Source organism: Conger conger, chromosome 10 (assembly GCF_963514075.1).
Source record: "Conger conger chromosome 10, fConCon1.1, whole genome shotgun sequence".
In the NCBI taxonomy this organism is placed as follows: Eukaryota; Metazoa; Chordata; class Actinopteri; order Anguilliformes; family Congridae; genus Conger; species Conger conger.
The window spans coordinates 24,148,814-24,162,410 of record NC_083769.1 but is presented as its reverse complement, the minus strand read 5'-3'; the positions used below and the strand labels follow the sequence as shown (position 1 = coordinate 24,162,410).

Sequence of the window (13,597 nt, the reverse complement as noted above, 5' to 3'; positions counted from 1 at the left end):
GCCACCAGCACCTCCTGCTCTGCTCTGCTGTCCACCCACTGCCTGTTCTCAAGCTCCGGGTAAAACCAGGTATCTGGAGCAATTTGTCTCTGCTCTTTCTTTAAAGCATATCATCGCTCAGTCAGGTCCCAAGGATTGAAGTGAAACAATTATGTAAACAAGTTTTGTTTTGGAATATAAGAGTATATGTGAGCATTAATTCTGCATTTAAACATGATTGGATTTTAACCGTTGAGGACCACTGACTCCTCCTAATGTTTTAGCAGTAAGAGTTAAAAATGTTCAGTGCCAGATTTAATACCTACTCCAGATGCAAGTCACACTTGAGTGTGTATTCTTCTCATACCGCAGGTCTAATTCTCCCAGAATGCCAAACACAGCTTCGGTTTCCAGGGCTCAGAGGCCAATGTTTAATTCAAACTGGCAGTGTTTAAAAAATGCATAATTCAAGTTGCAAAGTGGCCTTAATCAGTGTATCTTTCCTCATCAAGACCCTGCGGCCTGGGCCGACTTGCTAACGGTCAAACCCAGCGCCTGCAGCATTTTAACTTGCTCCCCGCTAACATTCAATTAGAATGCTAAAGGTGCACCCGAACAAACGGTGAACGGGGCTGAGAGACCGGAGCCAGTCCCCAGACCACCACTCCATCACATTCCCCAGGGGTCGGCTTGACAAGACGACATCTAATCGCCAGAGCAGGGTGTTAATTGAAACCTCACTAGGTAATTAACAAGTTTTAAAAGCATTTGGAAAACCTCTGCTGTGATTAATATACACCTGTCATAACGAATTACATGAATACGGACAAATGATTAGTCTTGTCTTCCTCTGTCTCTCTGTCCCACCATGGCTCAGCCACTATCCCCTACCTTAATACTCTCCGTTCTTCCCACCACGCACGTGTGTGTGTGTGTGTGTGTGTGTGTGTGTGTGTGTGTGTGTGTGTGTGTGTGTGTGTGTATTTGTGTGCCTTTAGAATTTCTTAATATTTGGTGGAATCCATTCTTCCTTCCACTCGCACAACATTTCCTGTGCCCCCAGCTGCCACACAACCCCAAAACATAATGGATCCATCTGGGCCAAAACATAATGGATCCATCTGAGCCTTAGTAATCATCTTTTTAGAAAGTAACAAAGAATAATCCAGAAAGGTTCCCAAACCTTTGCACAGGGCCTTTTTCCTTTTTCATCATTTATTAACAGTAAAACACGATAAAAGAAGAAGCAATCTTGCTTTAAATTTGCAGAAAGGTCTCATATTGCCAAATTCTTTGCACCCCACTTTATGTAGAAAAGGTGCTGTCATTTCTACATGTTCCTAAATTTGTGGAGCGCAGTGTATGGGTGAATGGACAGTATATGGGGCGACATGGCTCAGGCAGTAAGAGAAGTCGTCTCATTGGCTCAGGCAGTAAGAGCAGTCGTCTCATTGGCTCAGGCTGTAAGAGCAGTCGTCTCATTGGCTCAGGCTGTAAGAGCAGTCGTCTCATTGGCTCAGGCTGTAAGAGCAGTCGTCTCATTGGCTCAGGCAGTAAGAGCAGTCGTCTCATTGGTTCAGGCTGTAAGAGCAGTCGTCTCATTGGCTCAGGCTGTAAGAGCAGTCGTCTCATTGGCTCAGGCAGTAAGAGCAGTCGTCTCATTGGCTCAGGCAGTAAGAGCAGTCATCTCATTGGCTCCGGCAGTAAGAGCAGTCGTCTCATTGGCTCAGGCAGTAAGAGCAGTCGTCTGGCAGTCGGAGGGTTGCCGGTTCAATCCCCCGCCCGGGCTGTGTCGCAAGACACCTAACCCCCAAATGCTCCAGACGAGCTGGTCGGCGCCTTGGATGGCAGCCAATCGCCGTTGGTGTGTGAGTGTGTGTATGAATGGGTGAATGAAAAGCATCAATTGTACAGAGCTTTTGATAAAGGTGCTATATAAATTCCAACCATTTACCATTTACCATATGTAGAAACATGTTTAAAGAATAAAAGTTGTTTGATGCTGAAGAATAAATAATGTATTCAAAAAATGCAGCCCAAGAGCATAATTTATTTTGGATTACTATGCAAGGAATACAAGTATAGCACAGTAATGTGCCATAGTTATTCCAGATCAATGCAAGAATATACACATCAGTTCAAAAAATCTCCCTTTTTTTTGAGGCAAACATATTTTCTGCCTCCCGCAACTTCAGTTACTGTAGCATATTCATCATGTGAGAGAAAAGAAAGACTTGTGTCCTTTCGACCTGGTAATTAAAGAAAGGGAAAACAGAAAGGGGGGAAGGCAGGTCAATATCTTTGTCGAACTAAATGGTCCCATTAGTGCCCAAGAGTAAACAAACCTGAGCCGGCATGGTAATTCTAGCATGGTATCAATTCAGCTGGTCCTTCACAGTCTGTGCGGTGGAGAATAAAGATGAAAATTTAAGAGATGAATATTAAGGACTCAGACAGTATGGCACGCCACCACCGTGCTGCGTTCCGGCAACACACACCCCCCTCCCTCCCGCACTTCGTCTGGAGTGGCACGTAATGACCCCGACAAGGGCCCTCGTCCCCAATCAGGGACACATTGGAGACATGATGAGCACTTCAATGGCACTTTAAGGTAATTCCTTTTTTAAAAATCAACGCAAATTTCAAAAGACAGATTCTCTGAATGGTATTCAATCAGTTGTCCCTTAATTGGCAATTCTCACTGGCACGGAACCTGGAATAATTCGTAAACACCGTCACCGACAATGGAGCAATTGGAGGCCAGAGAAACGTTGTCATTTGCTTGATTTTTGTGCAATCAGGAAATGACATCTGGCTCTTTGGATGGTGATGGGAACTCATGCCTGCTTGTCATTCCCCGCCACACCCCACACACCTGCCCCCCCCTCGCCCCAAAACCACAGAGATGGGAATGACAATGATGTGCGATTTTGCCAGCAAGTGCATGAGCCCACTGGTGAGCCGGTTTAACGCTGCCACTCGTCTGGTTCATAAGGAGTTGGTGGGCAGTGTGGTGTAAAAGGTAAGGAACCGGGCTTCTAACCTTGGACGCTGCTGTTGTACCCATGAGCATAACCTGTACATATCCAGCTGTGTGAGTGCAAAGTCGTGTACAGTCACTCTAGATATAATAAAAGTGTCTGCTAAATGCTAATAATGTAATGTAATGCAACGGTTGCCCTCCTGTTGGCATGTCAGAAGACTGCCGGGGCGTGTTCACAGGCGCTGGGGCGTCAGGCCGGCGGTCAGCGCGGACTCTGCGGCGCGCTGCGCTGTTATTCCAGCGAGGCCTCTGTCCTCCTGGCCTGTCAGCTGCAGTGCTGCCGTCCAGAGTGCTGTGGAGGAACACAAACACGCCATTCTCACGGCTCCTGTGTCCGTCTACCCCTCAGATCACGAGCGGATCGGGAAGGACTCGTCCTATGAGCAGGAGGGGAAGGTGCAGTTTGTCATCGACGCGGTCTACGCCATGGCCCACGCGCTGCACAACATGCACAAGGAGCTGTGCCCGGGCAAGGTGGGCCTCTGCACCAAGATGGACCCCATCAACGGCACCATGCTGCTCAAGTTCATCCGCAACGTCAACTTCACAGGCCAGTCAGCAACCGCCGCTGTCCCCATGCGCAGGTGCACACGTGTACACACACACACACACACACACACAGTCATGGGTGTGCACACACACACACACACACACAGTCATAGGTGTGTACACACATACACACAGTCATGGGTGTGCACACACACACACACACACACACACAGTCATGGGTGTGCACACACACACACACACACACACACACACACAGTCATGGGTGTGCACACACACACACAGTCATAGGTGTGTACACACATACACACAGTCATGGGTGTGCACACACACACACACACACACACACAGTCATGGGTGTGCACACACACACACACAGTCATAGGTGTGTACACACATACACACAGTTATGGGTGTGTACACGCATACACACAGTCATGGGCATGTACACACATACACACAATCATGGGTGTGTACACACACACACACACAGTCATAGGTGTGTACACACATACACACAGTTATGGGTGTGTACACGCATACACACAGTCATGGGCATGTACACACATACACACAATCATGGGTGTGTACACACATACACACAGTCATGGACGTATGCACAAATACAAACACAGTCATGGGCGTGTATACACATACACACAGTCATGGGCGTGTACACACATACACACAGTCGTGGGCGTGTACATACATACACAGTCATGGGTGTATGCACAAATACACATACACACTCATGGGCATATGCACAAATACACACAGTCATGGGCGTATGCACAAGTACGCACACACAGACATGGACGTGTGCACAAATACACATGCACAGTCATGTGCGTATGCACAAATACACACACAGTCATGGGTGTATGCACAAATACACACAGACATGGGGGTATGCACAAGTACACACAGTCATGGGCATATACACAAATGCTTACAGTCCGGAGGGCATGCACAAATAAACAGTCATGGGTATCTGCACAAATACACACAGTTATGGTGCATGCAGAGATATACGCATGATTATGGTGCATGCACGGATACACACACAGTCTTGGGTATATTACATTACATTACATTACATTCCATTACGTGGCATTTAGCAGACGCTCTTATCCAGAGCGACGTACAACAAAGTGCAAATCAAACACAAGAACACGTGCAAAAGTGGACCTGAGAGGACAGTACTATTCCGAGTCCTAGTGTAAACATACAGAAATTCAGAACCCTTGAAGAGTACAATCAACTTTCAAACTAGCATACCACAGTTGGCAGCTAGAATACAACAATACAACAGCCAATAAAAACAACAATACCTATACAAGTAACGATATCCATTACGGTCTAAGGCTAATCACAGTGATTGTGAGTTGGGGAGGGAAAGGTGTAGCCTCTTCAGTCTGCGCTTGAAGGAAGTCAGAGACTCTGCCGTTCTGACATCCACCGGGAGGTCATTCCATCACCGTGGGACCAGGACAGACAGCAGTCGTGAGCGTGAAGTGCAGGTGTGGCGAAGGGGAGGCGCCAGAAGGCACGAAGTGGCAGAACGGAGGGGTCTTGTTGGTGTATAGGTCTTGATAAGGGATTGAATATATACAGGGGCTGATCCTTTAACTGACTGGTATGCGAGCACCAAAGTTTTAAATTTGATGCGATCCATAACAGGCAGCCAATGGAGGTTGCTGAGCAGGGGGGTGACATGTGAATGTCTGGGAACATTGAAAACCAGATGGGCAGCAGCATTCTGGATGAGTTGTAGGGGTCTGATGGCAGATGCTGGAAGGCCAGCCAGCAGAGAATTGCAATAGTCCTGGCGGGACAGGACCATTGTTTGAACAAGGAGCTGTGGGGAGTAGGTGGTGAGAAAGGGTTGGATTCTCCGGATGTTGTACAGGAAGAACCTGCACGCCCGGGTCACCGTAGCGATGTTCTTGGAGAAGGATAGCCTGTTGTCCATCACCATTCCAAGGTTTCTTGCACTAGGGGATGAGGTCACTGTGGTATCCCCTAGTGAGATGGAGAAATCAGAAGGGAGAGGTTAAAGCAGGGATGAAGATCACCTCCGTCTTACCTGGGTTGAGCTTTAGATGGTGGTTGCCCATCCAGCTCTGGATGTCTCTCAGGCAGGCGGAGATACGGGTAGAGACCTGTGTGTCTGATGGGGGGAAGGAGAGAAAGAGTTGGGTGTCATCGGCATAACAATGATAGGAGATGCCATGAGCAGAGATAACGGGGCCAAGGGATCTCGTGTAGATGGAGAAGAGGAGGGGTCCGAGGACTGAGCCCTGGGGGACTCCTGTAACAAGGGGGCGAGGGGTTGACAATCCTCCAGCCCAGGACACCTGGGAGGACTGGCCAGAGAGATAAGATTGGATCCACTCTAAGGCTGTGCCACAGATCCATGTAGATGCCAGGGAGGCTAAGAGGATGGAGTGGTTGACCGTGTTGAACACCGCAGAGAGATCAAGAAGGATCAGGACAGAGGAGAGAGAGGTTGCTTGTGCATCCTGAAGGGACTCGTTGACAGAGAGGAGTGCAGTCTCTGTCGAGTGGCCAGGTCTGAAGCCGGACTGGTGGGGGTCCAGCAGGTTATTCTGAGAGAGGAAGGAAGAGAGTTGATTGGAAGCGGCTCGTTCAATGGACTTGGATAGAAAAGGAAGGAGAGATACCGGACGGTAGTTTTGAATGCAGGAGGGGTCTAGAGTGGATTTCTTTAGGTACATATGTACAAATATGTACACAGTCATGGGTGCATGGACAAATACACAGTCACGGCCTATGCACACACATTCAGACATGCACACTTTTTGTGTGTATGCAGTTGTGCATTCTAGCTCTGAAACACACACATAAGAACTCCCACTCACTCTAAACATTTCAAGACACCCACACACAAGCATACTTATGATAAAGTTATACAAGCTCACATAAAGATACATTCCCACTCAAAGGCTCTCACACACAAAAGAAAGCCTACACACAGCACCATCAGACCTGAAAACTGAAATGCATTGAAACGCTGTGAAATGTTTTCACACACGGGATTAATGCGGTTTTAACAGACAAAAAATGAAGCGATGTATTACAGCCTGTGCACTGAGCAAAGCGAGATTCGTAAATCTTGTTTCGTAAAATGAGGACAGTATTTAAAGAAATGGTCAAATTAGAAACACTGTGACTTCACTAGTAAAAAGAAAGGTTCAGGGAAAAAGGAATCGCATGAAAAGTGACTTCCCACACAAGGCATTGAAAAAAGCCTTCACACTGAGACAGACAGCTCCACTTGCAAGCAAACAAACAAATGCCACAAGCTCACTGTTCTTTAGTCCTGAAAGCTCATCTGCATTTGAATGTTTCTTTCCTGTTGCCAAGGTAGCAATTGAAGTTGTGGCACGCCAAACACGCACAGTCAGGGCCTGTATTAATGCTTCTGAGTCGAAGGGAAAAGACGTATAAATGAAATCTTTCACAAGAAGTGGCACAGGAGGAATGAGGACCTGCTGTGAGAGCAGTGTGCGAGGTGACTCTCTCAGTTGTGCTCTGCGTATGGGGGGGGGGGGACCTCCGCTCTCTCGTGCTCTGTGTTTGGGGGGGAGCAGGGACCCCCCGCTCTCTCACTGCTCTGCATATAGGGGGAACAGGCACCTCTCCCAGGGACCCCCGCTCTCTCCCTGCTGCGTGAAGACTGAAGGAGCTGAGTCTGGCTGTGGAAGCAGCCCTGTGTGTGCTCCGCGCTGGTGCTGGCAGCAGCAGGGTTAGACCTGCCACGGGGAATTCAGCCGCTGTGCTCTCCGGAATGTCTCCCAGCAACAGCGGGTCGGGAGGGCCCGGCCCGGGCTCCACTCGGCTCTGTTGTGCGTTAACCGTTTCAGAACACGTGTGAAAAAGGAGTGCGTGTGTGTGTGTGTCTCTGTGTGCGTGCGTGCATGTGCGTGTGTGTGTGTGTGTGTGTGCATGCATGTGTGCTGCGTATGTGCCCGTGTGTATGTAAGCTTTTTTCTGTGTGTTTGTGCGTGTGTTTGGGCAATGTGCGTATTATTTTGTGTTTGTATTGTGCGTGCCTGTATTTGGCCATGCACGTGTGTGTGCGCATGTTTGAATGCGTGTGTGTGTGCGTGTGTGTGTGCGTGTGTGTGTGCGCATGTGTGAGCATGTGTGCGTGTGTCTGCCTGCGTGCATGTGTGTGAGCATGTGTGTGCGTGCATGTGTGTGAGCATGTGTGTGCGTGTGTGTGTGCGCGTGTGTGTGTGCATATGTGCGTGTGTGTGCATGTGTGCGTGTGTGTGCGCGTGTCTGTGCCTTAGAAAGATCGTTGCACACACTCAGCAGTAGCATTCCCCCTCACCTCCGCCAGGTCGCCACGGAGCTCGGCTCCAGCTGCTGCTGCTGCACCAGGCGGCTCAGGCTCCTGCCCGCAGACACGCACTCTCCACGCACGAGAGACTTTCCCCGGGACTCCGCCAGCCGTTTCACGCACCCATAAGTCTGACATGAGGGGTGAATGAAATAACATGCAGCATTAAACCTGCCCGTTCCCTCCGAGGGACAGGTGCAGTGCTCTCTGTGGCCACAGGAGGGCAGGCTTTCTGACAAAATGTTTTTTACTTCCTTTATTTTTGTGTTCTCTCCTTTCTGTGTGCATCTTTATTCACTGGAAGTGGGCCGAAATGTCCTTACCTCGGGTGTCTGTACATGATAAAGATTACATAAAGTTACCATATTTGTTTTTATTCAGTTTTGTTTTCATTTTCACAATTCTTTTATGTGGAATGTAGCAAGGTGTCGTGATTTGTCTAAAATATACACTATACGCTGTGAATTTTTCACCTAAAAGTACTAACAGAAAATGCATGTTTCATACACCATGAATGATTCATGAACAGAAATAGCAGCGCTCTCTTGGGATTGCTTACGGGAGTTGTTATTTTTTCTTCCCAGGACTCAAATAGACATGAATATTTGAAACATACTGCAAAGTTCAAACCTACTTTTTTCTGTTACTTATCTCTCTAAAAATTTCAATTCAAGACATACAGAAGTGGAGAGAGGCAGTCTTGTAGCAGGTGATCCGTACCCTGGGTAATTCTGTCCCTATCCCTCCCCATCTCCCTGGCGCCCACCTTCCCCTCTGATCGCCCTGTCGGGGAGGTTAGCCGTGAGGCTTCCATACGCTGAAATGGAATTCAGAGGCCCGTCAGTTTTTCCATCTCCTTTGCCATCAGTCTTGGAAAATGTGTTCAGCTTCAGATCGCGAGGAACGCTCCCGCCTTTAAAACGTCAATCTCGCTTTACACTCTCTGCTCAAACTCAAAGTAGTGCTGGGATTTTCCCTTCAAGTTTGCTTTCACTCAGGGCTCATATGTGTATGATAATTGCCCTATACTGAAGAATGCAAGGCAAATTGACTTTAGGGTTTTAATTATGCACCATTTTTCTGCATCCTTTTCGGTATTCTCCATTACTGACACAATGGGAGCACCTACGCAGTTAAATCTAGAATAATAAAGTCTAGCATGCAGTGTAATTTTCCCACTACTGCCTGAGCTTTTATCTTCAAAGCATGAACTGAAATGAGATTCGAGGAAAAATGGATGTGAGGAAATAGAGCCAACGGGCAACTAGTGCATCCATTTTGAAAGCAATTAGTTCTTTCACTTTATCATGATTATCTTAGATAGACTACATATCCCATGAGCCCCCACTCCCATGTGATGGAACATCTCCTGACTTTGGCTTCTTCCTGGAGACTTCAGATAAGCAATGTCACAAAGAGCAGGTGACATGGCTGCTCCTGAAATTGCAGCTTTTGTTGGCACTGAAAATTCCACAGGTGCACCTGGGCATTCTCATTTTAAGGTAGAAATGTAGTATATTAAAGAGGCAGTGTTATGAAATGGTTTGGGAAACTGGGCAAACAGGGGCAGAGATGAGGACCAGCATGACTGTACTCTGCCCAAGCGCTGCCTACAACAGCCATGTAAAACCTAAATACAGCCGTAATCGCACTGACTGAAAGAGGCGTCCTCTCTTTAGCTGTGTTTCTAAAGACGCACTGATGGATTGGGGGTGGGCTAATGTGCAACTCGGTGTTCACTGTATCAATATGTTAGTCCTGATTGCACGAAATGGAGATCGTTATTGTTTCTAATCAGCTCCCTTTGTAAGAAGAACCCTCTTACTTAGGCACATAATCATCTCATTTGCATATATTATATAGCACACATCACTGGAAAATTATTCCTTGGTAATGGTGTCGTTAACTTTATTTGGCACATTCACAACCCCCCCTCCTGCTACAAACAGAGTTCCTATTTGAAGAAAGACACAAAACTGTAATAAAATATGAAAAATATTTTGATTTTATTTATCTTTATTTTGCCAGGAAAATTCCATGGAGATTAACATCTTTTTTTCCCAGTAGGATATGATATAACCACACAGGTTTAATGACATATCACAATGGCACATCACATACAATGGTGTCATATTAAAACTCACTTGTTGTGTAACGGCTGAAGTTGAGTTTCTCACATGGCAGTTAATTCTTTACTGAGAGGTGTTTTGTGACTCATTAGGCCAGCCGTTCGGAAGGCTCCATTGTTGCGAACACGGGGGGCTTAGCACCTTTACAGTGGTGAAAGGACGGACTAATTACACCCTGACTGAGGACTGGCTGAGGCACAATGTGGTGGATAGCCTGTGCAATTACACAGTGAAAGAACGCCTTTTTCAGTCCGCTCTGGGCCCCGCCCGTCTGGACTAATTACCGGCTAATGAGAGTCTGGAGCAGCGGGGGTTCCGCTCAGGTGGTGGTGTTGAACATGCCGGATGAGCGGGGAGCCTATCCGCCGTGTGGGGGAGGGGGGGGTGGGCGGGAGGCGTAACAGCAGGACTCTTTTAGCGTGATCCCACTGGTACAGATGTGTGCAGTCTTAGCACAGAGTGTGCGAGGGTCTCATAGGGGGTCCCTCATGATCACGGCTTCATGGGAACACATATCGGGTGCAGTGGCCTGATGCTTACCCTTGCGGCATAGCAGTATTGCCTGTAGCGTAGTGGTTAAGGTAAATGACTGGGACACGCAAGGTTGGTGGTTCGATTCCCCCGGTGTAGCCACAATAAGATCCGCACAGCCGTTGGGCCCTTGAGGGAGGCCCTTAACCCTGCATTGCTCCAGGGGACGATTGTCTCCTGCTTAGTCCAATCATCTGTACGTTGCTTGCATTAATGGCCAAACATTATTACATGAATGGCTAAAATGTCATTAATGTAATCTAATGTAATGTATTGAATAGGCTGCCCTACTAGCAGCAAGGATTTACCCACACGTGCTTGCTCATGTTTAGTCCACTGTCTGCTATGAGGCGGCCAGAAGGCAGGAGCCGCTCACTTGGGTACTTCTCTCTTCTGCATGTTCTATGTGGAGGGGAGCTCCCTGTTAGTTGTGTATATTTTAAGTTCACTCTTTGTGGCACATTTATGAAATGTGTCAGTTACTGGTTTCCCACTTCCTTGTCCTTAGATTACTTTATTCAAAACAATAAATCCATTAGGAAGACAGACGGTAGTGAAACAATGTTTTCCCTTTGAAAGTAACAACCTTTCATTTTCAAACAGAGGCAGCCTTCTGGGTTTTTTTAATAACCTTTCTCGCTATAGATCCATCACTGCAGTGCTCTGACAGGTGCACTAAACGAACTCCCGTGTAGGTCCACACTCTCTTTATACAGAGCAAACCTCCTCTGTTCATCTCTCCTGATGCTGAACACTATGCTAGGACTAACAACATTTGACTAACAGTCATTTTTGTTCGGGAGCAATGAATATTTTAATTTGTTTGCCATTTGCTAGGCCAGCCAATTCAATATTCTGAGACTGTACAGACACGTTGTAGTAATGATTACATATATAAATAATTCAACACCGTAGCCATTGACATTAATTTCCCACCATGTTCCTACAATAATGTAAGCTTACTCTAATTTCAATCATTACCCCTTTATAAACCGCTAATGTCACCTTGGGTTGAGCTAATGGATATGACGCCTTCTCTTTAATCCCAGGAAAGAGGCTTTAGGGGAGAATGGAAATATATAGTGTACATATCGCTGAATTCATCAAACCTACAGTCAATGTTTCAGACTGAGTGTTCCCCCCTAACCGCAGAGAGTGAAGCAAGAGCCAAAATGGGTCACCCTCGCAGTCAAAGTCAAAGTTTCTTTCATTGCTATTTTGATGACTGGCACATCTGATTGGATTTCCTGTAGCAGTAACTCAATTACTTTTGAGGCATTCTGAAAAGTTCCTCATTATACTTGCTGATTGTGTAATAAAGCTGTAAGCAGCCTGACATAATTACACCACACAGCTCGTCAGAACCACTGAAGAGAAATTGTAATAGCTGTTTCATTGGACATATCCTTAAACGGGTGGGGGGGGGGTGTCTAACAGTCAATATATAGAAATAACTCTATAGAGGAGTTCAAAGTCTAGACATTATTTACATATATACTTATTTCCCAAAATAATGATTATCATGTATCCAGGTCAACACAGCCTGATTTGTGTTTGTTTGCACACATTAAGAAAGTTTAAGAGCATCAAGTGGCAGAGATGTATTTGAAGGCCGTGTTGTAATTGCTTATGGTAATTTCTGAATGATTGCTAGAGTTTTCTCATTTGAGGTCACAGCTTGGTGCGAGATTGGGGTGAATTATAGCAGAGTGTGTCTAGAGAGATGGTGTTAATGTTGATGAGACTTCCAGTTTACCTTGAGTCTTTTTCCAGAAAATACCATTACTATACATGGAATTCATGAACTGTTCCAGAAGGAGAAGACTCAAAGCTGAAGTATGCATTGTGTTTAACTTGGCCTGGGACACTTCAAAGAGTTGTTGAATATCAGATATGGCTCATGCTTCATTGACCTTCAATTTCATCATACAGCAAAGGATGATGGTAAAAATGCAAAGAACAGGATTGGTTGTCATTTCCTGACTCTAATCACATGCCTTCTAAATCAAATCAGAATTCATAGAAAAATGTGCAGAAACATGAATATACCCTATATATATATATATATATATCAAAAAACTATGTTTTTGATCCAAGACTCACAGAGATCGTTGTATATATATATATATATATATATATATATATATATATATATATATATATATATATATATACAACGATCTCTGTGAGTCTTGGATCAAAAACATAGTTTTTTGATTTGGCTCTATACTCTCTAAGGGGCAGATTTTCAACTTATAAAATAATCTTTTTTTACATTTTGGTTTCACCGAATTGCAACACTTTTTACACGTAATCTCCCCATTTCAGGGCAACATAATATTTAGGACAAATGGCTTTGCAGGTCTTTCTGATTAGTCCGATGTATTCAATCACTTCCTTAGTGCAGGTATAAGAGAGCTTTCCATCTTTGATTTGAGGTTTTTGATTGCATTTGGAGTCTGTTATCAACATGAGAACCACAGGTATCACTGACACTGCTCTGGTCCTCATGTTGACAAACGCCAATAACAGACTCTATCAAAAGCCTAGAATCAAAACTAGATACAGAAATGATTATTATTAACCTGGATTTATGCAGGATAGGTTGACTGAGCAGGCATGCTCTTTTGCAGCAACGCCCTGTTAATGCCCACCAAAGTTCTCTTATATCTGCACTAAAGAAGCAATTTAACACAGTTCAATTGCTTCCTTAGTGCAGATGACTAATCAGAAACAAAGTGTGCTCAAACAGTTAATTGAAATAACAACCCCAAACTCTGTTTTAATCTGATTTTATACAATTGGGAAACCATTTCATTCCTGTGTGAAATATATCTGCTTGATTCCAAAATGGGGTTTCCTCTCTACCTCCATTAATGCTTATCAAAATGAAACAGCCGGTTTCTGTTCGGAATCCCATTTGCTGGAATTGCTTATGAAAGCAGTCTTTCCCAAGCGCATGACACACATTTCTACCAGCAGCTAATGTCAGCTTCCTGGCTCTTTCAACAGCTGCTTCACTTGTCATGCTCATAACTT

At 45.6% G+C, this 13,597-nt stretch overlaps 1 protein-coding gene across 3 annotated transcripts in view; it reads left to right on the top strand.

Annotated features, from left to right (window-relative positions):
* LOC133138881 (metabotropic glutamate receptor 4-like) overlaps positions 1-13,597 on the top strand; it is a 281,844-nt gene that overhangs the window by 229,242 nt on the left and 39,005 nt on the right. For all 3 annotated transcript variants that reach the window (XM_061258002.1, XM_061258004.1, XM_061258003.1), the window contains exon 7: positions 3,372-3,572. In XM_061258002.1, the coding sequence (XP_061113986.1) occupies positions 3,372-3,572 (201 nt within the window). The remainder of the gene's footprint in view (positions 1-3,371; positions 3,573-13,597) is intronic.